This window comes from Arachis ipaensis, chromosome B04 (assembly GCF_000816755.2).
Source record: "Arachis ipaensis cultivar K30076 chromosome B04, Araip1.1, whole genome shotgun sequence".
Lineage (NCBI taxonomy): Eukaryota > Viridiplantae > Streptophyta > Magnoliopsida > Fabales > Fabaceae > Arachis > Arachis ipaensis.
This window is the reverse complement of record NC_029788.2, coordinates 113069676-113097344: the sequence shown is the minus strand read 5'-3', so window position 1 is coordinate 113097344 and position 27669 is coordinate 113069676. Positions and strand designations below refer to the sequence as shown.

At 35.8% G+C, this 27669-nt stretch overlaps 2 protein-coding genes, 2 long non-coding RNA genes and 1 pseudogene across 4 annotated transcripts; 2 read left to right on the top strand and 3 right to left on the bottom strand.

The window, feature by feature from the left end:
- On the top strand, window positions 4076-9385 carry LOC107636984 (annotated as a pseudogene).
- LOC110271206 lies at window positions 13439-14489 on the bottom strand. Its single transcript, XR_002361656.1, has 2 exons — window positions 13832-14489; window positions 13439-13534 (listed from the first exon to the last, which is right to left on the bottom strand). It is a non-coding gene; the product is annotated as an uncharacterized LOC110271206 (long non-coding RNA).
- Window positions 19558-21777, bottom strand: LOC110271207. Its single transcript, XR_002361657.1, has 3 exons — window positions 21018-21777; window positions 20823-20902; window positions 19558-20720 (listed from the first exon to the last, which is right to left on the bottom strand). It is a non-coding gene; the product is annotated as an uncharacterized LOC110271207 (long non-coding RNA).
- LOC107636983 (sucrose transport protein SUC2-like) lies at window positions 22569-23784 on the top strand. Its single transcript, XM_016340447.1, has 3 exons — window positions 22569-22671; window positions 23024-23144; window positions 23256-23784. The coding sequence occupies exons 1-3, from the start codon at window positions 22569-22571 to the stop codon at window positions 23782-23784; spliced, it is 753 nt and encodes a 250-aa protein (XP_016195933.1).
- Window positions 23821-24549, bottom strand: LOC107636982 (putative sucrose transport protein SUC6). Its single transcript, XM_016340446.1, has one exon. The coding sequence runs from the start codon at window positions 24547-24549 to the stop codon at window positions 23821-23823; it is 729 nt and encodes a 242-aa protein (XP_016195932.1).

Here is a 27669-nt window from a genome sequence, read left to right as displayed (position 1 = left end):
ATTTAGAATCTAAAAAAATAATTAAAATTTTATTAACTAAATTAAAACACAGATACAAATAAGAGACCAAATTAAATATTAATTCGTAAAAAAATTAAAAAAAAATGTATCATATATAATATCCAAAAAAAATAAGTACGTGCACTTGCACTCTTTTTAGGAATATCTGCATAAGTATCAACGTAAGTTCCAAAATACCCAAGTTAAATAACATTATATGCTTAGTTTATTTTTTTCTTTCTGTGTATTTTGAAATTGGTTTCAAACTTCCTTTGCTACCAAACTATTTATGTTTGATGCATCAATCATAAGAATCTTAGTAAGGATATGTGGTGTTATAATGTTTAAGATAAAGTATAGTATATACTTTTGTATACACTTTAATAATTTGAATGAAAAATATATCCCTTTAAACTTATAGCTTCTGCCGCCGTCATCGTCCATTGCGCTCAGGAGCCACCGCCACAGGGAGTAAGAAACTGCCTTCGTTCGCCGCGTTGTCGTCCTGCTCCAAGTCTCCCCCTGTTCCCTCTCATGGTCTCACCAATCGCAGCTTCTTCCTTCTTTTAATTAGCCCGCTTTATATGGCTGTCCGTGGTAGCTTCGTGTATTGTGGTAACTAAGAATATTATAGTTCCACTTCGATATGATGTGTTGGTTGCATGATGATGCGGAATTACATAGATACGAATTTTGTCTCACAATAGCATTTTCAAATTAAAATAAAATGATTACAATTAAATCAAGAATTAAGAATATCTAATTACTAGTCATTAGAAACTTTAGACTTTGGATTTTGAACAATTTTCTATTAACTAAGCCAGTGATAGTGACCCTTTAATTTCTTTCATCTATCAAGGAGTTTACTTGGAACTATTATTTGACGGTAAAACTCACTTGTAGTCGACTTTACATTAAGTTATTTTTGGATAGATGACAAGTGTTACTATTTGCACAAAATTCATCTGTCACATTAACTAAACTCATTTATTTACGTAAAATTTATTTATAGACTGTAAACTTATTTATGTTTTAATACGATTTAAATTGTATTAGTATATTTTTATTTTTTAATCAATTTAATTTTATTTAAATAACTATAATTTTAAATTATAAAATTTATATTAATTTATAATTTAAAATTTAAATAGATATAATTTAAATTAATAATTTATAAAATTGTATATATTCGTATTATTATACTCATATAACTAATTATATTTATTCGATTTTTTTAAAAAAATAACGGTTGTTAATGGGTATCAGTGTACCAGTCAAATACATTGGTACATATAAAAACTAATGCATGCAAGTTAAAAAATATCTCATCTGGTTGCTAACTTGAGGAACATTATACAGAAAATATCTTGTGACAAAATATTCTCAACACACACTCTCTCTTTTTCTATCCTCCAATTTTGATAGACACTATAAAATTGGTGATATAATAAATTCATTTTAAATTTCAGCAATATAGGGGTTTGAAGTATGATTTTTTTTAAGCAGCTTATTATTACCCTCCATCTTTTATATTTATACCGATAGCGCATATATTTTGTGCTGCATATTTATTTCTCTTTTGTTCCACCACAAACGTCCACAACAATAACGATGCATACTTTCATGATCAAAAAGAAAAAAAAAACATTTTCCGGTAAAATAAAACAAAGATGATAAATACAATGGGGCCTCAAAATGATAATGCATATTTTTTAGGTGATTTTAGTAGGCCAAATACAATGAAATAATGAAATAAAGGTCAACCGCGGCTTACAATGTGGCCTCAAAGAATAATTAGGACTAACCTAAGTATGCAAAAAAAATATTATGGGTTGACTCGTTTATTTTTTTTTCTAACAATACAAAAAAATAAAATAAATAGACCGTTCCATTTAATTTATATTTTTCAGTTCATTTAGTTTTAAAATTTAATTTTAGAGACAAAATTATTAGTTGTAACAAAATTAAATTTGAAGTTTGAAAATCAGTTAGGAAATGAGTTTAGAATTTTGAAATTTTGGATAGGAACTTGGTAACCACCCTCAGTTTGAAATTTAAAATATCCCAACCACCCCATCCCCAAATGTATATAAATAGGGGAGCACCATAGGAAGAAAATCACTTCTCTCAAACACTTATCCTCTCCCTTCTCTCTCTACAAAGAAATAACATTCTGTGGGCAAATACAAGAGGCAAGCTCAAAGAAGCGTTAGAAAAGAAGGTAGGGAATTATGCCTTTCTTACTTATGTTGGCATGTAGTATGCTTTATTTTGTTTTCTTCCATCCATGCATGGCTACCACCTTTCATGTATTTTATGGCATGAATTATTCTTTGCTTATCTCTCATCTACATTGAGCATGATTATCTATTTCGTCAATTATACCCTCTTGAATCCATTAATATGTATCCCATACCTTTTCTATGTGCATTTACATGACCCTTTAATCACTATTCCTTTTATGTTGAGAGTATATGCCCCTTTATAACGTTTTATTAAATTATTTAACATTTCCTAATTTTACTATGTGCCCTTACATGACTTTTGATACCGTTACATTATTATTATTCCTTTTATGTTGAGAGTACATGCCCCTTTACAACGTTTTATTAAATTATTTAACATTCCCTAATTTTACTATGTGCCCTTACATGACCTTTGATACCGTTACATTATGGAACCCTATTTTATTATACGCAACTAAATGACCCCTTATATCATTATTGCTCCTTTATTTTAAAGATCAAGGGTACATACTTCTTATAATATCTAATCCAAGTATTTCAAATACTCACTTTCTTACTATATGCACTTAGATTATACTTTTTACATTATATCATTAATATCTTCTTAGGGCCAAGAGTACATGCCTTCTTATGTCTTGTTCAACATTTAGGTATATGTGTGATCTCTTACATGGTTATATTATTATTTATAATATTTTAATTCAATTATTTAAATTACCCTATTTCATCATGTGCATCCATGTAACCTATTATACCAGTATGTTATCATCATTCCCTTAAAGTCAAGAGTACATGCTTTCTCAAATATTTTATTTAAAAATTTAATCCTATGTGCATCTATGTGATCTCTTCTATCATTATTCATTTAAAGTCAAGAGTACATGTTTTTCTTCAAAATATTTAATATTCTTATAATGTGCACTTATATGATTTTTCCCTTGTGTACGTTTAAAACAACCTAAATGTAAATTAAACTGAGGGAATGATCCTTCGGTAAGGGAAGGTGACCCCCAAAGACAAGATATCGAGATGATCCCTCAGTAAGGGAGGGTGATCGATCGAGATGATCCTTCGGTAAGGGAAGGTGATCGAAAAATGTTTGGGATAAGAACCTTCGGTAAGGGAAGGGGACTATCCCATCAATTTTATATAATAATATATCTTTTTATATGACTCTCTTCTTGTGTATGTCTAAATAACCTTGATTGTAAATTAAACTAAGGGAATGATCCTTCGGTAAGGGAAGGTGACCCCCAAAGACAAGATATCGATATGATCCTTCGGTAAAGGAAGGTGATCGAAAAACATTTGGGATAAGAACCTTCGGTAAGGGAAGGGGACTATCCCATCAATTTTATATAATAATATATCTTTTTATATGACTCTCTTCTTGTGTATGTCTAAATAACCTTGAGTGTAAATTAAATTGAGGGAATGATCCTTCGGTAAGGGAAGGTGACCCCCAAAGACAAGATATCGATATGATCCTTCGGTAAGGGAAGGTGATCGATCGAGATGATCTTTCGGTAAGGGAAGGTGATCGCCAAAACGTTTGGGATAAGAACCTTCGGTAAGGAAAGGGGACTCCCACTTATACCGGTTTGAGTTCAATACCCTCCATATAAGTTATAAATTAAGAAAGAAAGAAGGCACGAATGAAAGCTTGAGTTCTATGTTTTCCTTAGATTTAATTATGATTATGTTGATGTTATCCTTCTATTTTCCTATATGTTTTCCCTTTCTTTTACACACATGTTTTACAAAAAAGAAGATGCATATTACATGCCATGTTATACGCTTGTTTTTAAAATCCCGCACGTGGGCTGGAGATGGATATGGAGGTGTTACATAGCACTCCTACTGAGACGTTAGGTTCTCATTCCCTTTCTTTTCCCATACTATCTCCAGAGGAACATGGCATAGCGGATAGAGACGACGCAGTGCCCCCCGAGGGTAACTTCTGAGTATGACCCCTCGAAGCACGCGTGGGTAGTCGCGACCACTACTACCATACTCCAAACTATCTACTTAGGTCGAGAACTCGTGGAAGAAGAACCCCAGCTGCCCGTCATAACCTTCCTAGATAGGGACGCTTCAACATCTAGGAAGCGGTCATCCAAGGTGGTACACCTTGAGTCCGACCCCGAGACCGAAGAAGAGAAATCCGACAACCCTGGCCAGAAGGAAGACACTATGGAGGAGGACCCAGAGGAGAAGTTGAACCCTTGTGGAGGCCCAAAGGTGGAATACGTGCCCTACTCCCCCATTTCGGCACCCCGTCGAGTTTTGGTTCATCCCACGCAATGGAACCAGGTCTTCACTGCGCGAAAGGGTGTTGGAGGGAGACCCCTGGTACCTCGATTCGTGAATAACTAAAGACTCCTGATCAAGGATAGGATAGGATGCAAGTAGGGAAGCCTCTTCGACGAGATTAGTTTAGGTCGTAGTTAGCTTCTTTTCCTGTTTTAGTTCCCTATAAGTATTTTGAAACGTACTCATGGTTAGGATGTTTATTTCACTCTAATTCAAATTCCAACGTTTTAGCACTACTCGTTTTCCGCTCTACACGTATTTACTCCTGCCTCGCGTAACGATTTAGTCATTTCTTTGCTTAATCAAGTGTGGCACCTTATTTTAAAAACCTCCACGATAGTATAAGAACTTAGGGTGTTACATTAGTCTAATGAGTTTAGTTCATTTTAACGACCTAGCAATAGGTATTAAATAGAGTAGGATGGAATCGTTTAAATTTCACCCTAATTCTGCTTGCAAATTAAATTTTTTTTTAAAACTCAATTTTATCTTATTTACGAATTGAAAATCTCTTAACTCTAATTCTATCTGTACTCTAGAAGATATTTTTTACTAAATAAACTGATTTTTGAGGGTAAGAGAATTTGTCACCAACAAATTTTAGAGACAGCTAGTAAATTAGGTAGCGTTTGTTTTGAGGTACTGAGACAGAGACTGAGAGACTGAGATTCAGTATCGTGTTTGTTGGTTCAGAGACTGGTACTAAAATTTATGTTTCTGTCTCCAAAATTTCAGTATTTCAGTACCTCCAAAAAGTAGGGACACAGGAGACTAAAATTTTTAGAGATAGAGACTAAAACTTTAATAACATTTTATACCTAAAATACTCTTATTTTAATTAATTAATTCCAATTTTATCCTTTGTGCAAATTAAATTAGAGTTTCATTCTTATTTCAATTCCTGTCTCATATTTTGCACCAAACAGAATACTGAGATTTATTTCAATCTCTGTCTCTTAGTCTTTGTCTCTCAGTCTCAGTCTTTCCATCTCTGTCTCTCCACCAAACGCTACCTTAGAGAATGACTTTCAAGCACGGAAAAGAGAAGAAAGATGAAGCGCCTAAAAAATATTTTCTTTCTTTTTTTATGTGTAGGAAAGACTACATTATCTTGCAAAATAATGAATGAGAATTACAATGTTATCTGATAATAATAGTATTAATATAAAATTAAATAAATATATATATTTTTTCTTTTGCAAATAGCATATAGCTAATTGAAGTTTGGAGTTGTTTCATTCATTATATGTTTTGGTGGTCGATGCATGTCTATGATATTGAGCATCGACGTAGTGAAAGGTAACAAGTTGTTTGTTCATCATCTATGGCATACCTGAAATCAAGATGCAAAAATGGAAGTATTATTATTAGTTTATGTATGCTTTTGCTGTGCTTGGATTCTGTGGAGTCCAACGATGGCGATGGTGAAGGTGCATACAAATGTCATGGGCTTTCTAAAAAGGTAAAAAAGATGACCAATTCATTTGGTGAGAAATTAGGATTTTATTACGAGATAAATAAGAGAACTTTGATTTATGAATTCATGCCAAATGACTCTTTAGATAAATTTATCGATGAAAAAGCATCAAAATTATATTGGAGCAAACTCTACCAAATTATAATTAGTATTACTATGAGAATTAGAATATTTACGTTGGGATGTAATATTAAGATTTTATATTTTGATATTAAATTTTAAAATATTCTTTTGAATATAGATTTCGTCCTAAAATAGTTAATTTTGGATTAGTTAAAATATACATAAAAAAAGAGAGTATTGTATTTCTACAGTATGCAAGAGGAACAGCAAGATATGTTGCACACTTGTACCAAAAGTATATAATCAAATATACCGTGGAATTTTTTTGGTTTCTCAAAAATATAATGTGTACAGTTATGGAAAGTTGATTCTTGAAGTAATCGAATAAAAAGAGAATTATAATGGTAAAAATACACCTATCAATAAAATATACTTTACAGAGTGAATTTACAAGGAACTGAAGAAAGATAATTTTTCAACAAGATGCCTGACAAACACAGAGAATAAAAATGATTTAGTAAATAAGATTATTTTGGTAAGCATGTGATATATACAAAAAAATCTATTAGACATCCATGAAAATAGTGATTGAAACGTTAGAAGGACGACTTGATTCTATCCCACTTTCTCCGAAGCCAATGTGATTTTTTTCCCAAGGATCAAAGTTGCAATCTCCAGAAATAATTTATGACAATACACATGAGGCAGATTCATCAACTTTAGTGCAAAATGAATCCATCAATCCAAATGAGTTTGCCTAAGGTAACAAAATTTATGTAATTGTTGTGTAACATATTTCTCATTATATTCTTGACACCACTCTTGTACGGTATCTCTTTTTCTCAAATGGTATGTTTTGTGGAGCTATAACAACTTGTTGACGTGAGAAAAGTGAAGCTTCTCATGAGCAGTGTGTTTTGCTTTCTTGATGCCTTGCTATATAAGTAATATGTAATAATCGTTTCTTTCGTTTTCTTTTCTTCTTCTTGTTTTTACTTCAACTACAAGAATCAAATCTCTGTCTCACTGTGCAATCTGTCACAAAGAGAACTTTAATATAGTTTGTTTTAGTTTGATTTTGATTTTACATCATTGATATATACTCAAATTTCTTCATATAATACGTAAAATGAATAATATTACAATTTTATTCTGTATTTAAATCAAGTAAACTATCCGAAACATTACTAATATTTTCTCTTTCATTGAACGCATTTAACAATTTTATTGTATCTTACAGATTATGTCTTGAAAAGTCGAAAAAAAATATTTGAGTCATTGCTATCTTATACTCTAGTTTTTCTATTCAATTTTTCTATGATGGCTACTCTGCTTGTTATGTAAAAATAATGTTTAATGATATCTTAAAAAATTACCAAAATAGGTTGAATATTTGAATTCCTATATATTCTTATTACATATACTCTATATGTAAGTCAAATTAAACTCTACAATACGTTTATAAGTCTCACTTACTATCCTTTTCTTTGAAATTTCATATCTTGCAGTATCCCTTTAATCTTGTTTAACTATCTTATTCATTTTGCCAAGTTAATTAAACACAAACACTACGATCCTCAGCTATTTGCACTTAATGATCCTCTTGATAATGATTCAGATTCCTCCTTACTTAAGCCCCAATGATGATAACCATACAAGTTGTGCTAATACTCGCTATGATTGTGGGAAGATTAAACTGAAAGGTTTTATAGAACCACTTAAAAGATTCAGAGAAAGAAAAAAATAGTAAGCTCAGCTCTATGAGAAAGAGCAGTGATAGGTTTGGAAGGAAAAGAAAAATTAAAATAGAGACAAAAACTAGTAAAGAGAGTGTAATCAAGTTTCATTTTATTTCAGAATCACATACTTGCTAAGCCAAGTTTGCTATACATATATATACATGGCTAGTGACTATTGAAGCTCAAGACTTATCAAAAAGGACGCTAGTCACTAATCAAGAAAGACAGCAATACAAAGAAAGACAACAATGCAGTTTTACACACTGCTCTTGTACACTATTACTCTCTATCCTTAATACCACTAAGACTGCTACTTCCATATTGCTAATTGATGAAGTGTTTAAACTGCATAGCTATAAGCATTTCACAAGATTATTATGTATTATCTAAGTATTAATCTTGTCTTTAATTTTACCATGTCTAAGTTATTGATCTTTTACATTTTAGGATCATCTTCAAAGTGGAACTGGCGGCTTTTTAAGACTGTTGTAGGTAAACACTAAAGTTAATTAAATTTCTCTTTATAATTATTATCATCATCTCAGGGGGATAATGTTGTGTACAAAGGGAAGTTATCTGATGGTCATCTTGTTGCAGTGAAAGTGATAAATGAATGAAAAAGGGAGTGAAAAAGAATTCATAAATGAAATTGCTAGTATTAATAGAATATTTCATGTGAACATTATCTTTTTTTTAGAATTTTGTAACGAGAGAAACATAAGAGCACTCATTCATAAGTTCATATTTTAATAGTTCATTGGATAAGTTCATTTATGAAAATGGATCTCCAACTCCTACTTGCAATTTGGATTGGAACCAAATTGCAATTGGCATAGCTCGTTGATTAGAATATTTGCATTGAAGATGTGGTACAAGAATTTTATATCTTGATATTAAATTTTAAAATATTCTTTTGGATGAAGATTTTTGTCCTACAATTTTTTATTTTGGATTAGTCAAGATATGTCAAAAGAAAGAGAGTATTGTGTCCATATTGGGAAGAAGAGGAACAATTGGATATATTGCACCTGAAGTATTTAGTCGCATTAATGGTAGTGTTTTGCACAAATCTAATGTATATAGTTATGGCATGTTAATTCTTGAAATGGTTGGAGGAAGAAAGAACTACGAGAATAGACGGTCAAATTCCAGCGAAATGTACTTCTCAGATTGGATTTACAAAGATCTTGAATAAGGTAACATACTATCTCATATTCACTCACTTGTGACAGATGAAGAAAATGATCTGATAAAAAAAAATATTTTTAATGAGTTTATGATACATTCAATTTCAAACAAATTCATCACATAGACCATCAATTAATAAAGCAGTAGAAATGATAAAAAGATCACTGCACTCAATACCATTTCTTCCTAAGCCTTTCTTGTATTCTACTTCAAGTCTACGCTTACAAATTTCACGTATATCTTCCAGCAACATGGATGATGAGTCCAATTCAATGACCACGGTAAAAGATGGCTCCCTAGAATCAAATGAAGCAAAAGAGAGAAAGGTTGTGATAATTGGTGATGATTTTGATCCTTGATGTTTGATTGAGATGAGAGATAATTGATGATATTAAATTTGTTGGCTACAATTATCCAAGTGTGAGGATCTATAAATAGAACAGTTATGTAAAGGATACTTATCCTATTTAAACATATTTATTTAAGACTTTTTTAAGAGAATAATTTGTTCTTTTTATTTTATGAAGCACTAAATTATCTAGCATATCTATTATTTTAAAGCCCAATATATCACTCAAGTTTATGTTAGTGCATGCATTATGAGAACGACTATGTTATATGTACACTAAAATCAGTTATTAAAGTCGGCCATCAATATAAAATATATATTAGAATACAAATACTCATTGAAAATAAATTAAATCACACATGTATAATATGAATAATATTGTTGTTATGAATAATATTGTTGTTATGAAATCTGTAGAAATACATGATCTTCACGTGCAGGCTTGCATGCGTGGTAGAAGATAGCGGGCACAAAGAGGAAGGTATTCGAAAGTGGGCACAAAGAGAAGAAGCTTTGGAGGGAGGTAGTCCTTGGCTGGACAAGAGGTGAGTTAAAATAAGAGTTTGTTAAACTAAAGCTTTGGTTGAAGAAAAATAAGGTGATGATGATTTATTTTAACCCACCTCTTGAGTAGCAGAGGACTACCTCCCTCCAAAGCTGCTCGTCTTTTTGCCCACTTTCTAATACCTTCCTCTTTGTGCCTGATACCTTCTACCTCCCTCCAAACTCTCTTCTTTGTGCGCAGTTACATACCTTCTTCTTCAATAGCCATGAGTTCACCGACAGAATCAGGCTCCACACCGGCGGAGCCAATCTCAATGTGGAAGCTTGTTTTGGTGGCCTCCATTGTTGTCAGGATCCTCCTTGTCAACGCTGTCCAGATAGCATAGCTAATACCAATCTTTGTGGAGTTCAGAATACCGGATAAATGGATCTCTTTGGTGTGGCTCATCGGCGCCGTTTCTAGCTCTGAGTTCCATCCCTTACTTAGTTCAGAACACCTGTAAACTCGGGTGGCAGCACCGTCCTTTTATGTTTGCGGGTGCCGTTGGCCCCACCATAGCTTTTTTGACAATTAGATTCGCCAAAGACATTGGGCACGCCTTTGGAGACAACCTCTCCGAGTATACTCAGCATCGCGCCTTAATCATTTTTGGGATCGGATTATAGATGTTGGAGATTTCGATCAACATGATCGATGCCCGCTGCAGAGACTTCCTAGATGATCTTGCTAGCAGAGACCAACCAAAGATCAGACTGGCATACCAATTCTTCTCATTCTTCATGGCAGTCAGAAATAAACTGGGTTACTTGGCTACCTTATTTAGCATATTCGATGTTTTGTTGGCATTCACCGTGACAAAAGCATGTGATAGGTTCTGCGCAAATATGAAAAGCATATCAATTCTCTCAATCCTTCTTCTACAGTTATTGACGGCTGTGGTTGTGTTCTGCGTCCAGAAAAAGCTAGCATTACCTGAGAAGGAGTCAAGTGGGAGAGAAGAGGATGATGACAGATGCGCACAAGTTAAATGCTTTCGAGAAATGTTTCGGACCATGAAGAGGCGGAATAAAACCCAACATGTTATTCAGCCTCTTCATGGTCCGAAACATTTCTCGGAAGCATTTGACTCCTCTTCCCTCTTCCCTCACACTTGACTCCTCCTTAGGTAATGCTATCTTGTTCTGGACGCAGAACAGAGCCACAGCCGTCAATAACGATAGAAGAAGGATTGAAAAAATATATATGCTTTTCGCATTTGTGCAGAACCTATCACATGCTTTTGTCATGGTGAATGCCAACATAACATCGAATATACTAAATACTGTGGCCAAGTAACCCAGTTCATTTCCGACTGCCATGATGAATGAGAAGATGTAACAACCCAACCTTCAATACGTCATGATCGTACCAAAAGTAAGGTGTTACTAACCTATTTTCCTTACTAACTATTTAATATTGAGCTTTTAGTTCGAACTCGCACTTCAATCTTTAATAAAATGCTATAAAGTTGTTTATAACTCATTAAAAATCATATATCAGGCATCACCAATTAACAATAATTATATAATTACTAATAATAATAAATCTTATACAAGTAAAGCAAAATAAAACTCAGATACAATACCTATCCCTCTGTATAAAATAAAAATCTTAAGCAACAAGCGAGGGAACTCTATGAAGTAACACAACGCATAGATAAAGTCAATAATCGCCCGCAGCTTCAAACTGAGTCTTCGAACCTATCACTGAAAGGGTGGAAGATATTGGGGTGAGAACAAACCACACGTCCTCAGTAGGGAAGGGAATACCATCAAAGCAAAGAAATACTTGCAAATAGAATTAATTTCTTCATAAAACAGTTTATCCGTGAAATAACCTTTTTGAAAAGTTTGGTACAAAGCTTACTTTGAAAGGTGTTTAAAGAAATCCCTTCAATTTACAAATCAGTAAGATGAATAGTTTAAAGAAGCAAAAAGGATAAAATACGTGCCTAGTGACTTCCTATCCAACTTACCTCGCTCGCTCCTATCCAAATAATACATACATTAGGATACTCAGGGAACACCTAGTCCACCTACTTCAACTTTCATTACCACAAACAAAAAAAAAAACATCTTCATCACATCTCCTCTAAAAAAGGTCTCTCAGATAAACATACACATACAGGACAAACAAGAAAATCACAGATAAGATTCAAGTACAGCAAGTAAAGCAAGTAGCAGATAAACATGGCTAAGCAATTAGGCAAATCAAAACAACTGCACATTCAATCAAAACATACAAATGCATATGGTGCATGCTGTCCTATGGCTGATGAGGCTCATCTGTCGGTTATCCAGCCAACCCGACAAGTCTGAATTGTCCTTAGACTGTCCCCCGACGTGCATCCCCAAGAGTCTATGCATAGCTTTTTCTCAAATAATCAATATTGCTCAATAGGGGTAACATTTCCGGGAATTTATATAGTGCCCGGTCACACTTACGTCGTAGGGTCAACAAAGTATCGAGTCTCAACCTGGTACACATGGTGGCAAGCCACGGTACTTTACCCAGGGAAACTCGTATCTCAGATAATTCAAATAAATAAGTCATATGAATATTTCAATCATAATTCTTCAATATCCACATCATTCTCAACCATGTTTCATTCATCACAAATCTTGTCATCAATATCATGACCAACATTATCAATCACAGTCATCACTCCACACTACTATAATTATCCAGCACTATAATTATCCAAGATCATCACCAGACCTCAAACAACTCAATTGTCATTAAATTACACCTCAATTTCAAAGACAACCTTTAAATAACTCACTAAACTCGCCTCCAAATTAACACCACATGTTTTTCTTCATATCTCTTAAAATAACTTTCTTCCTCTTTTTCATTAAAAACCTTAGACTTCCTTTCCTTTCCTATTCCCAAACCCTTGAATTTATACTCAATTTACTATTTTAAAGTATTTTTCTAGTTAATCAAATCTCTTTTCATCATTAGAAATCACATGAGTTTTAAAACTACAAGTTAATCAAATCATAAAAATCCAAGTCTCTTCAATAATCTTTAAAAACATTCAAACATACTTCTCTCATTAAAGATGCTTAAATCAAAATCATTTTTGAAATCACATCCAAAATTACTTCGAAATTCTTAGAAAAATTTCGACAGCACCTCCCCTAAAAATTGGAGTTTGTCACCCATTACGGGTCCCCTCTTTTCAACTTCGGCCCAATCAAAACCAACATTTCAAATCAACATTTCCAAATCCATTTTGCATAATCAATAAAAACCACTTTCAAACAAAGGTTCAACATCAACATATTCAATAATTTTTTTGCCATAAACTCAAAAATTTGATAAATTAATAATCAATTCAGCCACAATTTCAATCACAGCAGAAAATCATTTCAAGTACAGAAATTAATTCACTTGCATTAATCTACTAGACTCATCAGGTATTCAATCCCAAAATATTTTAACTTTTGAATAATCCCCTACCTCAATTTAGTTAAACCCGCGTAGATTAAATGTGACAACTCCCTTCCCTTTTTATTTCATGGCAGCAGCGGCAACAATTCCACGATGATAATGGTAGTTACAGCAGAATAGAGAATCCAAATAGAATAGGTATTGAAAGTGAACACAGCCCTGAGAATTTCAAAACAGGGCATATACTAGAATTAAATCAAAACAAGCGTGGCAATGACAATAAAATGTGCAAATGGAACATAATCAAGGAGAAGAACAAACCAGAATTGAAGTAGCAATATCAAACTCATCAACAGCAGCTCTAACAGTTTCTTGTTGGCCTCAACACCACCATAATGGTCCTAACAACCAACAGGGAAAACAGAGTGGCAGTACTAAACAGAGACATAGGTTCCCTTAGCTAGAACAGGAGAAAGACAGGAAAAGGATGGAATCAAGGCAGGGATTAAAGCTTACAGTCTCAACAATGGAGGAATTGGAACCGAATCAGCCACTTCCATGACAGCTCTGGGAACATAGCAACGATTTTGACCCCAATTGACTGCAATGGCTAGGGCTCCAATTGGCAGCAGGACTGGGCGGCGGCTGGCAGGAGTGGTACGATGGAGCTCCCACGAAGCCCCCTGTTCTCTCTCCATGTGTTTCTTCTCAGCTCAGACCGGCGGCGGATACGGCTCCACTAGTGACAGCAAGGGCTCCCGCCGAGGATGACGATGGCGAGCCTTGAGGCGACGGCGGCAACCTCGTGCAGCACAACGATGGAACGCAACTTTGACATCCCTCACGAGCGCGCTTTCTCTTTCTCCACCGCGGATTTTCTCTCCCTCTGTCGCCTCTCTCCTCATCTGTGACGGCATAGCCGCAGTGACGCGACGGCAGTGGGCTCGGCGGCAACAACGGCGCGCAACGGTGGCGGCGGACCCAATAGCGCCGGCCAGCTCCTTCCTTTCTTCCCTCTCATTCTCCTCCGTTCCCCCCTGCTTTCTCGAATCTCCCTCTCTTCTCTGTCCCTTTTCTTTCTTCCTGCTTTTCTTTCTTTCTTTTTTTAGTGAATGGGTGAATAACTGGAGGTTATAGAGGTTAGATGGCGGTGCTGATAGTATTAGGGAGGTTAGGGTTTAATTTGGGGATAATGGGTTGATTAGGGTTTAGTAATTTTAATCAAATTAGGGTATATTTTATTAATTCGAAATCTAATTTAATCCCTTAAAATTACTTTAAAAATATTACTTAATTATCAATTTGTTAATTAAATTTTAATCAAGTATCTTAATTTAAAATTAGAGATGATATAATTTATTTTCCTTGCTTATGAAATTAAAATATTAAATTCTAAAATCTCAATTATTTAACCTAAATCATATAAAATTCATATTCTTTTACAACTGCTAAATTTTATAATTTAAGTATAGAAAATTATTCAATAATAATGAAATTAAGTAAAATTTATATTTTAATTATCAAAACCTGATTTAATTATTTTCAATGAAATAAATTCTGAAAATAAAATCTCTAATAAATAAATAATTTTGAAATTGGCTAATAATAAAATTTTTCCAAAATTTCTGGGTCTTACACCTTACCCTACTTATAAAAATTTTCGTCCTCGAAAATTAGCATATTACAGAAAACATTATATGTTTTTAACATTTTATGAAAAAGCAAAGAACCTTAGCATTCATATTTATATAGTTTTAAATACTTTGATTATCATATAGTATAAAGATATAAGGGTAGGAGTGTGTCTGCAAGGCAGAAATTAATAAGCAAGTTTGATGCAAATGATGACATGGTTCAAATATGTAATGGTAGAGCAAGGCGGCGAAAGGTTATAAAATAGGCTGGGCTTAAAACAACATGCTTAACATTCACACACTGATCTCGCACCAATTTCAGATATTCAACTATTCAAACTTCAATATAACTTATCTCTACCATTCTCAACTGTACTTCATTAAACAACTCATCCGAGGGTTTTCAACTTCGTCAAACATTTTGCAAATCTAACTACTCACAAACGTAACTTCAACAAAACTCTTTCGTATAAAACAAAGCTCCACAGCATTCTATGGCATCGCACATTTACCAATTTTACCTTTCGCATTCACTAACTGTGTGCTAAGAACTAATGTATCGCTTGCTATACCTAAAGGTCGCACTGACATTAAAACAAATCTCGAGTTTACTTAGAAGGACACAAGACCTCAGAAAAAGAAGGACAAGTGACAAAAACAACCCTTGCAAATATTTGAAGAACTACTAAGATCACAAGTAAATAAGGATATACAAGCAATGAGATTACTGGAAAGAAATAGATTCAAACTGAATCGAGGAAGTATGAGATTTTATAAAAGAAGAATGGTTAAGGACAATAGTGATGCATTGCAACGGAAGAACTTCAGACAACCCCAAGGGTTTCATAGCTCATGATAGAATATAAGATCAATAATTGTTTTGCAAGAGTTTTAATATAGTTAGAAGTGTAAACAGATCAAGATATGCGTATGGTACAAATTATGAAGCAAAAAAATATAAATTACATCTCAAAAAAAGAAAAAGGGCAAACAACACGCAAATTACACGGCACGATTGGAACATAAGCCAATATGGCCGGATTAAAAGGAACACTTAACATTTTCAAAGATTCAAGGATCGGTGTTGTACGAAGTTAATTTTAATGTCATGTCAAAGAGTATAGGATTTATATAAGGAAGTGTAATGACCAGGATAGGTACTCATACAGTTTCAAATAGTATTTTATAAAAATAAGAGGCGGATGTATGAAGAGTTCAAGGAACTTCAATAGAGACGATGAGAAGAAAATGGTACATTCGTTAGAATTGAATTCAAACTGAATTTAAAGTATAAGACTCATAAGAAGAGAATGACCAAAGTCAAGGACGTCGTTTACAAAATTTAAGAGAATGTTTAGGAACACAATTAAATGGAATGTCCGTAAAGAATATTTGAACTTAAGAGGAAAATTATGTTACTTTGTAAAAAGAGAAGATATGAAATAAATATTTAAAGAAATTAACAAAAGTATAGATGTTTGCTTTGCTTCAAAACATACCTGGGTTGAAATATATTACGTGAGGTTCGTAAAATGAAGGTTATGTAAAATAGAAACAAAATCTTCCTTCAAGAATCTCAAAGTATGCTTAAACATATAATCAAACAAAAATACGCATAAAATTGCAATAGGATTAGAAGGAAAATCAAGTTCTTTTAATTCAAAATTATTCTTAAAGTAAAGATAGAATATGTGAAGTTTGAAAGATGAAATTTAATTAAGCTAAAAACCAAAAGTAATTTCTCAAAAATTCATAAATATTTAGTCAATTAGAGATATGTAGTGAAATTGCAATAAAGTTGAAAAGAATCCAAATTTGTTTCAAAAAGGGGATTTGAGGCAAGGTCTCAAAATACATATGCTTTCAAGAACTCATATGAATAAAAGCATGCTAAATTCAAAACATCTTTATCAGATTTAAAAGAAGGCTATGGACACAATCAGGCAAGAAAAGATTGACTTGAAATTTCTTTAAAAAGACCTAAAACCAAAATTCCAAGGGTATTCTTGAAATCGCAACCTCATAAGGATATTCAAGGACATTGAGATGCGCTAAAAAGGAGAATCAAATCGTATTTCGAATAAAAAATTTAAATCAAAAGAATTTGATAGGACCAACAAAATGAAAAACAATACAATATTTTGAAATGAGTTCAAGCTAAATCAAAAAAGCATGAGATTTGCAGAAAAGAATATCTTAAACACAAAAAAAGGTTCACAGAACTCAAGAGTACGATTAAAAATATTTTTAAATGCATTATTCATAAAAGAATGGAAAATTTGCGAAAAATTTATTTCGCGGTCTAAAAGAAAAGATAAGCAGCAAACATCCTTCAAAAGAATAACAAGAACTTAAACGTGGCTTTATTCCAATATAAATTTAATTTGAAATAAACTATGCAAATTTTGAAAAGAAAAGATTTAATTTGGGTAAGGGCAAAATTATATTTTCTCAAACACTCCGAAAGGTATTTAAATACCGACTAAACAAAAGCATGCATAAAACTGCACTCTAGCTAGAAGGAAACCTGAGATAAAATTGTACTCATAAAAAGGAATAGAGGATGTATTACAAATAAACAAATTTAAACCGTACACAAAAATTTTCAAAGTTTAAGGTAAAGAAATGTAGGCAAAGTCAAAAACGATTTTATTAAAATTTCAATAGATGGTTATGTCGCACCAAACCAAGTTTAACTTACAGTAAAGGGATACACCGTTGAAGTAAAAGAATGCAAAATCAATAACAACTTGCACAACAATAAACCAAAAGTTCTTTAAAAAAAAAATTTAAAACAAGAGTGAATAGGACACTTAATATCACAATCCTATAAAGATTTTCAAGAGGATTGAAATATGCAAAAAGGAAATCAGTTCACAGAATATGACAATTCAAACAAATTTGTAGCTAATTCAAAAAGAATGCAATACTCTCAAGGAAAACAACTTAATCGATAGCAAAATCGCAAAGATCTCAATGATCACTCTGTTATTTCAAAGTACACGAGTTAAGAAAAAGAGTTTAAACAACATAAAGCAAAAAGCATATAAACGAAGGGATAGGGTTGGAAAATAGTCAAACTATTTTTCAAGAAAGAAATCTCAAATAAGGACTTCAGGGCACATCAAGGAGGAACAAGTCGCATGTCCTCAGCAGAATTTCGAGACATATAACAAAGTAACCTCAGGAATTAACCCCTAACTTTCCCAAATCGTGTTATAAGCGTTACCTATTACTTCTATTTCATCTATGATAACCCGTTAACTTTCGCGTACACATAAATTAACAATATTAAGTTGGCCAGACTTAATATCAACAGATATGCAACGGTAAGCTAGCAGTGTTAATCAATAGACAGTCATGTACATAAAGCTCTAATTCTCGTCATTCAGACAAGACCTATAACATGACAGACACTCAGAGTATACAATAAAGTATAGTCAGTCCATTCTCAAGACTCTAATCAGGATGAACTGCTCTGATACCATAATGTAACAACCCAACCTTCAATACGTCATGATTGTACCAAAAGTAAGGTCTTACTAACCTATTTTCCTTACTAACTATTTAATATTGAGCCTTTAGTTCGAACTCGCACTTCAATCTTTAATAAAATGCTATAAAGTTGTTTATAACTCATTAAAAATCATATATCAGGCATCACCAATTAACAATAATTACATAATTACTAATAATAATAAATCTTATACAAGTAAATCAAAATAAAACTCAGATACAATACCTATTCCTCTGTATAAAATAAAAATCTTAAGCAACAAGCGAGGGAACTCTATGAAGGTAACACAACGCATAGATAAAGTCAATAATCGCCCGCAGCTTCAAACTGAGTCTTCGAACCTATCACTGAAAGGGTGGAAGATATTGGGGTGAGAACAAACCACACGTCCTCAGTAGGGAAGGGAATACTATCAAAGCAAAAAAATACTTGCAAATAGAATTAATTTCTTCATAAAACAGTTTATCCTTGAAATAACCTTTTTGAAAAGTTTGGTACAAAGCTTACTTTGAAAGGTGTTTAAAGAAATCCCTTCAATTTACAAATCAGTAAGATGAATAGTTTAAAGAAGCAAAAAGGATCAAATACGTGCCTAGTGACTTCCTATCCAACTTACCTCGCTTGCTCCTATCCAAATAATACATACATTAGGATACTCAGGGAACACCTAGTCCACCTACTTCAACTTTCATTACCACAAACAAAAAAAACATCTTCATCACATCTCCTCTAAAAAAGGTCTCTCAGATAAACATACACATACAGGACAAACAAGGAAATCACAGATAAGATTCAAGTACAGCAAGTAAAGCAAGTAGCAGATAAACATGGCTAAGCAATTAGGCAAACCAAAACAACTGCACATTCAATCAAAACATACAAATGCATATGATGCATGCCTGTCCTATGGCTGATGAGGCTCATCTGTCGGTTATCCAGCCAACCCGACAAGTCTGAATTGTCCTTAGACTGTCCCCCGATGTGCATCCCCAAGAATCTATGCATAGCTTTTTCTCAAATAATCAATATTGCTCAATGGGGGTAACATTTTCGGGAATTTATATAGTGCCCGGTCACACTTACATCGTAGGGTCAACAGAGTATCGAGTCTCAACCTGGTACACATGGTGGCAAGCCACGGTACTTTACCTAGGGAAACTCGTATCTCAGATAATTCAAATAAATAAGTCATATGAATATTTCAATCATAATTCTTCAATATCCACATCATTCTCAACCATGTTTCATTCATCACAAATCTTGTCATCAATATCATGACCAACATCATCAATCACAGTCATCACTCCACACTACTATAATTATCCAGCACTATAATTATCCAAGATCATCACCAGACCTCAAACAACTCAATTGTCATTAAATTACACCTCAATTTCAAAGACAACCTTTAAACAACTCACTAAAATCGCCTCCAAATTAACACCACATGTTTTTCTTCATATCTCTTAAAATAACTTTCTTCCTCTTTTTCATTAAAAACCTTAGACTTCCTTTCCTTTCCTATTCTCAAACCCTTGAATTTATACTCAATTTACTATTTTAAAGTATTTTGCTAGTTAATCAAATCTCTTTTCATCATTAGAAATCACATGAGTTTTAAAACTACAAGTTAATCAAATCATAAAAATCCAAGTCTCTTCAATAATCTTTAAAAACATTCAAACATACTTCTCTCATTAAAGATGCTTAAATCAAAATCATTTTTGAAATCACACCCAAAATTACTTCGAAATTCTTAGAAAAATTTCGACAGCACCTCCCCTAAAAATTGGAGTTTGCCACCCATTTCGGGTCCCCTCTTTTCAACTTCGGCCCAATCAAAACTAACATTTCAAATCAACATTTCCAAATCCATTTTGCATAATCAATAAAAACCACTTTTAAACAAAGGTTCAACATCAACATATTCAATAATTTTTTTGCCATAAACTCAAAAATTTGATAAATTAATAATCAACTCAGCCACAATTTCAATCACAGCAGAAAATCATTTCAAGTACAGAAATTAATTCACTTGCATTAATCTACTAGACTCATCAGGTATTCAATCCCAAAATATTTTAACTTTTGAATAATCCCCTACCTCAATTTAGTTAAACCCGCGTAGATTAAATGTGACAACTCCCTTCCCTTTTTGTTTCATGGCAGCAGCGGCAACAATTCCACGACGATAATGGTAGTAACAGCAGAATAGAGAATCCAAATAGAATAGGTATTGAAAGTGAACACAGCCCTGAGAATTTCAAAACAGGGCATATACTAGAATTAAATCAAAACAAGTGTGGCAATGACAATAACATGTGCAAATGGAACATAATCAAGGAGAAGAACAAACCAGAATTGAAGTAGCAATATCAAACTCATCAACAGCAGCTCTAACAGTTTCCTGTTGGCCTCAACACCACCATAATGGTCCTAGCAACCAACAGAGAAAACAGAATGGCAGTACTAAACAGAGACTTAGGTTCCCTTAGCTAGAACAGGAGAAAGACAGGAACAGGATGGAATCAAGGCAGGGATTAAAGCTTACAGTCTCAACAATGGAGGAATTGGAACCGAATCAGCCACTTCCATGACAGCTCTGGGAACATAGCAACGATTTTGACCCCAATTGACGGTAGTGGCTAGGGCTCCAATCGGCAGTAGAACTTGGCGGCGGCTGGCAGGAGTGGTACGATGGAGCTCCCACGATGCCCCCTATTCTCTCTCCATGCATTTCTTCTCAGCTCAGACCGGCGGCGGATACGGCTCCACTAGTGATAGCAAGGGCTCCCGCCGAGGATGACGATGGCGAGCCTTGAGGCGACGGCGGCAACCTCGTGCAACACAGCGGCGGAACGCAACTTTGACATCCCTCACGAGCGCGCTTTCTCTTTCTCCACCGCGGATTTTCTCTCCCTCTGTCGCCTCTCTCCTCATCTGTGACGGCATAGCCGCAGTGACGCGACGACACTGGGCTCGGCGGCAACAACGGCGCGCAACGGTAGCGGCGGACCCAACAGCGCCGGCAAGCTCCTTCCTTTCTTTCCTCTTCTTCTCCTCCGTTCCCCCCTGCTTTCTCGAATCTCCCTCTCTTCTCTGTCCCCTTTCTTTCTTCCTACTTTTCTTTCTTTCTTTTTTTCAGTGAATGGGTGAATAACTGGAGGTTTTAGGGGGTGGATGGCGGTGCTGATAGTATTAGGGAGGTTAGGGTTTAATTTGGGGATAATGGATTGATTAGGGTTTAGTAATTTTAATCAAATTAGGGTATATTTTATTAATTCGAAATCTAATTTAATCCCTTAAAATTACTTTAAAAATATTACTTAATTATCAATTTGTTAATTAGATTTTAATCAAGTATCTTAATTTAAAATTAGAGATGATATAATTTATTTTCCTTGCTTATGAAATTAAAATATTAAATTCTAAAATCTCAATTATTTAAACTAAATCATATAAAATTCATATTCTTTTACAACTGCTAAATTTTATAATTTAAGTATAGAAAATTATTCAATAATAATGAAATTAAGTAAAATTTATATTTTAATTATCAAAACCTGATTTAATTATTTTCAATGAAATAAATTCTGAAAATAAAATCTCTAATAAATAAATAATTTTGAAATTGGCTCATAATAAAATTTTTCCAAAATTTCTGGGTCTTACAGAAGAACTGGTTTGCCAGTCTATTCTTTGGTTGGTCTCTGCTGGCAAGATCATCAAGGAAGTCTCTGCAGCGGGCATCGATCATGTTGATCGAAATCTCCAACATCCACAATCCGATCCCAAAAATGATTAAGGCGCGATACTGAGTATACTCGGAGAGGTTGTCTCCAAAGGCGTACCCAATGTCTTTGGCGAATCCAATTGTCAAAAAAGCTATGGTGGCGCCAACGGCACCTGCAAACATAAAAGAATGGTGCCGCCACCTGAGTTTACAGGTGTTGCTGTAATAACTAAAGGATGGAAAATAGAGCTAGAAACGGCGCCTACGAGCCACACCAAAGAGGTCCATTTATCCGGTATTTCGAACTCCACATAGATTGTTATTAGCCATGCTATCTGGACAACGTTGACAAGGTGGATCCCGACAGCGATGGAGGCCACCAAAACCAGCTTCCACATTGAGATTGGCTACGCCGGTGTGGAGCTAGATTCTGTCGGTGAACTCGGTGAACTCTTAGCTAACAAAGAAGAAGGTATGTAACTGGGCACAAAGAAGAGAGTTTGGAAGGAGGTAGAAGGTATCGAACACAAAGAGGAAGGTATTCGAATGTGGACACAAAGAGGAGAAGCTTTGGAGGAAGGTAGTCCTTGGCTGGACAAGAGGTGGGTTAAAATAAGAGTTTGTTAAACTAAAGCTTTGGTTGAATAAAAAGAAGTGAGGATGATTTATTTTAACCCACCTCTTGACCAGCAGAGGACTACCTCCCTCCAAAGCTGCTCCATTTTGTGCCCACTTTCTAATACCTTCCTCTTTGTGCCTGATACCTTCTACTTCCCTCCAAACTCTCTTCTTTGTGCGCAGTTACATTCCTTCTTCTTCGATAGCCATGAGTTCACCGACAGAAACAGGCTCCACACCGGCGGAGCCAATCTCAGTGTGGAAGCTTATTTTGGTGGCCTCCATCGCTGTCGGGATTCACCTTGTCAACGATGTCCAGATAGCATAGTTTATACCAATCTATGTGGAGTTTGGAATACCGGATAAATGGACCTCTTTGGTGTGGCTCGTCGGCGTCGTTTCTAGCTCTGTTTTCCATCCCTTACTTAGTTATTACAGTAACACCTGTAAACTCGGGTGGCGGTACCGTCCTTTTATGTTTGCGGGTGTCGTTGACGCCACCATAGCCTTTTTGACAATTGGATTCGCCAAAGACATTGGGTACGCCTTTGGAGACAACCTCTCCGAGTATTCTCAGCATCGCGCCTTAATCATTTTTGGGATCGGATTATGGATGTTGGAGATTTCGATCAACATGATCGATGCCCGAGTATACCATTTTCTCTCATTCTTCATGGCAGTCAGAAACGAACTGGGTTACTTGGGCGCCTTATTTAGTAGATTCGATGTTTTGTTGACATTTACTGTGACAAAAGTATGTGATAGGTTCTGCGCAAATATGAAAAGCATATCAATTTTCTCAATCCTTCTACCGTTATTGATGACTGTGGCTGTGTTCTGCGTCCAGAAAAAGCCAGCATTACCTGAGGAGGAGTCAAGTGAGAGAGAAGAGGATGATGACAGATGCGCACTAGTTAAATGCTTTCGAGAAATGTTTCGGACCATGAAGAGGCGGAATAAAACCTAACATGTTATTCAACCTCTTCATGGTCCGAAACATTTCTCAGAAGCATTTAACTAGTGCGCATCTGTCATCTTCCTCTTCCCTCACACTTGACTCCTCCTCAGCTAATGCTATCTTGTTCTGGACGCAGAACAGAGCCACAGCCGTCAATAACGGTAGAAGAAGGATTGAGAAAATTGATATGCTTTTCGCATTTGCGCAGAACCTATCACATGCTTTTGTCATTGTGAATACCAACATAACATCGAATCTACTAAATAATACGGCCAAGTAACCCAGTTCATTTCTAACTTCCATGATGAATGAGAAGAACTGGTTTGGCTGTCTGTTCTTTGGTTGGTCTCTGCTGGCAAGATCATCAAGGAAGTCTCTACAGCGGGCATCGATCATGTTGATCAAAATCTCCAACATCCACAATCCGATCCCAAAAATGATTAAGGCACTATACTGAGTATAATCGCAGAGGTTGTCTCTAAAGGCATACCCAATGTCTTTGGCGAATCCAATTGTCCAAAAAGATATGGTGGCGCCAACGGCACCCGCAAACATAAAAGGATGGTGCCGCCACCCGAGTTTACAGGTGTTGCTGTAATAACTAAGTAAGGGATGGAAAACAGAGCTAGAAACGGCGCCGACGAGCCACACCAAAGAGGTCAATTTATCCGGTATTCCGAACTCCACATAGATTGGTATTCGCCATGCTATCTGGACAGCGTTGACAAGGTGGATCCCGACAGCGATGGAGGCCACCAAAACCAGCTTCCACATTGAGATTGGCTATGCCGATGTGCAGCTTGATTATGTCGGTGAACTCGGTGAACTCTTAGCTAACAAAGAAGAAGGTATGTAACTGGGCACAAAGAAGAGAGTTTGGAGGGAGATAGAAGGTATCGGGCACAAAGAGGAAGGTATTCGAAAGTGGGCACAAAGAGGAGAAGCTTTGGAGGGAGGTAGTCCTTGGCTGGACAATAGTTGGGATAAAATAAGAGTTTGTTAAACTAAAGCTTTGGTTGAAGAAAAAGAAGGTGATGATGATTTATTTTAACCTACCTCTTGACCAGCAGAGGACTACCTTCCACCAAAGCTACTCCTCTTTGTCCCCACTTTCTAATACCTTCCTCTTTGTGCCTGATACCTTCTACCTCCCTCCAAACTCTCTTCTTTGTGCGCAGTTACATACCTTCTTCTTCGATAGCCATGAGTTCACCGACAAAATCAGGCTCCACACCGGCGGAGCCAATCTCAGTGTGGAAGCTTGTTTTGGTGGCCTCCATCGCTATCGGGATCCACCTTGTCAATGCTGTCCAGATAGCATAGCCAATACCAATCTTTGTGGAGTTCATAATATCGGATAAATGGATCTCTTTGGTGTGGCTCATCTGTGCGATTTCTAGCTCTGAGTTCCATCCCTTACTTAGTTATTACAGCAACACTGTAAACTCGGGTGGCGGCACCGTCCTTTTATGTTTGCGGGTGCCGTTGGCGCCACCGTAGCTTTTTTTACTATTGGATTCGCCAAAGACATTGGCTACGCCTTTGGAGACAACCTCTCTGAGTATACTCAGCATCGCGCCTTAATCATTTTTGGGATAGGATTATAGATGTTGGAGATTTCGATCAACATGATCGATGCCTGTTCCGAGGGTTACCTGAAACTGGAGGTCGATCTCGGATGAGATCTTCTGTACTGGTCAGAGATGACATGTCCGGCTGGCTGATGACGGCCAAAACTGTTGGGTCCGACTCGTTGGACTTGCTGCACTGCTGATCCTTGGCCACTGGAGGGTGGGGGGTACCTGCTAGAGACTCCGATGCTTAAGTTAGCACGGGTATTAAGTAGGTTTTTTATGTAGAATCAGAGTATGAGTTATACCTGGGTGCTCCAGTGTATTTATAGTAGCGTGGGCTGACCTTTCAGATAAGATAAATTAGTTATCTTATCTTATCTTATCTTATCTTCAGTGAAGTCAGCTTATCTTCAAGGGAACCGCCTTTATCTCTATAGGCTGGGATTGCCTTTGAATTCTGGGTCGTGTTCCTCTATTTGGGCCCTTTTATTGGGCTTTGCTGTCGATTTGGCCGAGTTCTTCGTAAAGAAGTCGGTCCGCTTGACCTGAACAGGTCGGTCGCTTCGCTACTGAACATCCCGGTTCGGACAGCTCGACCCCGGGTATGAACAGTGCCCCTGCTTGAGCTCGGTCTTCCTTTTGAGGTCGAGTTCTTGACCTCGGTCCTTCTCTAGTGAAGCCGAACTCAAGCATTTTGTCGATTCCTTTGCAGAAGCTTTTTTGAATGTAGAACGTTTTCCTTCTAAAAGCGCGCCCTTTTGTATTAGCACTTTGTCTTGGGGAACGTGCGAGGGTTTAATACCCTAATTAATTAGTATTAATTGCTCCGTTTTTCCTTTGGCTCTTTATTTTGATTTTTGAAAGCTCAGAGACGGTTTCTCTTCTTTGCTCTTTTGTAACTTCTTCACCATTTTCCTCCGTTTTTCTTGTTCTCTATTTTTCGCCTTCGTTTCCTCTTTTCCTTCGTGGCGGCGTCGCTTGATGATTCTCGGGACAACTTACCTCTCCTTCTTTCCTTTGAAGCTTTTCTCTTCTCCAGGTGAGTTCCATTCGCATTTTCTTTCTTTTTCGCTGCTTTTGGCCTTTTGTGATTAAGTTGCGATTTTGCTTTGAGGGAAGTTTGGATCTTTCTGCTTCTACTGTGCCTAGTTATAGTCGTAATGCGTGCTCTGAATCTTTTTCGCCTTTCCTATTGCGTTAATGTGCTTAGGGCTTCTGCATGTTGTTTCTCGTTTGTGCTTTTGATGATAATGCGTCTGATTCTGGAAAAAAGGCTGGTGTCTTTGATGATTTCTTGTTTGGTATGCTTGGTGTTGGTGCTTGCTTTTTGCTTGATTTCGAAAAAAGTTTGCGCCTTTCCGCTTGGTTATTTTTACTAAACTGTAGAAATAGTGCTTTCTTCTGATAAACTGTATGAGGGTGATCCTTTTTGCATTTTTGCTTTCTTTTGTTTTCTTTCTGAGAGATGCCGGGGTGCAATCTGTAGATTTTTCCTAGAAACTTTGCCTGATTATTGCCTCCAAAGGATGCCCCAAGATTTTGGTTTGAGTCTTGGGGTTTTCCTTTTCTGTGTGATCTCCTGCATCGTATTGAGTTGTTTTTTCCTTTGTCCACTTTCCCTTTTACTGCCTTTGAAACTGATTTGTTGTGGTCCTGCAACATTGCCCCATCCCAGCTGCATCCAAACTCCTGGGGTTTTATCAAAATATTTCAACTTCTTTGTCAGGAGTTGGATATAATACCTTCTGAAACTCTTTTCCTTTATCTTTTTGTCTCGGCCAAACCTGAGGGTTCCTCCAAAAAGAAAGCTTCCTAGGTTTCTTTCAGGTCGGCCCAGGGGCATAAAGTTTTTGCCATGTATGATGAGTCGTTTAAAGATTTTAAGAACTATTTCTTCCGAGTCCGTGCCATTGAGGGGGTTCGCCCCTTTTTTCTTGATGAAAATGATGAACCTGCTTTTCCTCTGGAGTGGCAAAAGAATGTAAGAGTGCCACGTTACACGTGGGAAATTCTTAGTGAGGTTGAGCGGGCCTTTGTGGTCGTTCTTGAAGATTTGTGGGGGAAGCCACCCCACCTGGATACGAAGAGGTTTTTGAGTGATCCATCTTTGGTTCGAGCTGTTTTGGGTATTGCCTGATTTGTTTTTATACTTGCTCCCGGGCTTTGTTTCTCCTGTGTTGTAACTTGTCTTTGTTTTTTGTGTTTTTCAGAGATGTCAAAGAATAACGATTCTATGAGAGCCTATAAGAAGGCGAAGAAGGCGACCGCAGCACTAAACCTCTCGGCCAAAGCGGCCGGAGAGGGGTCTTCTCAGCCTCTG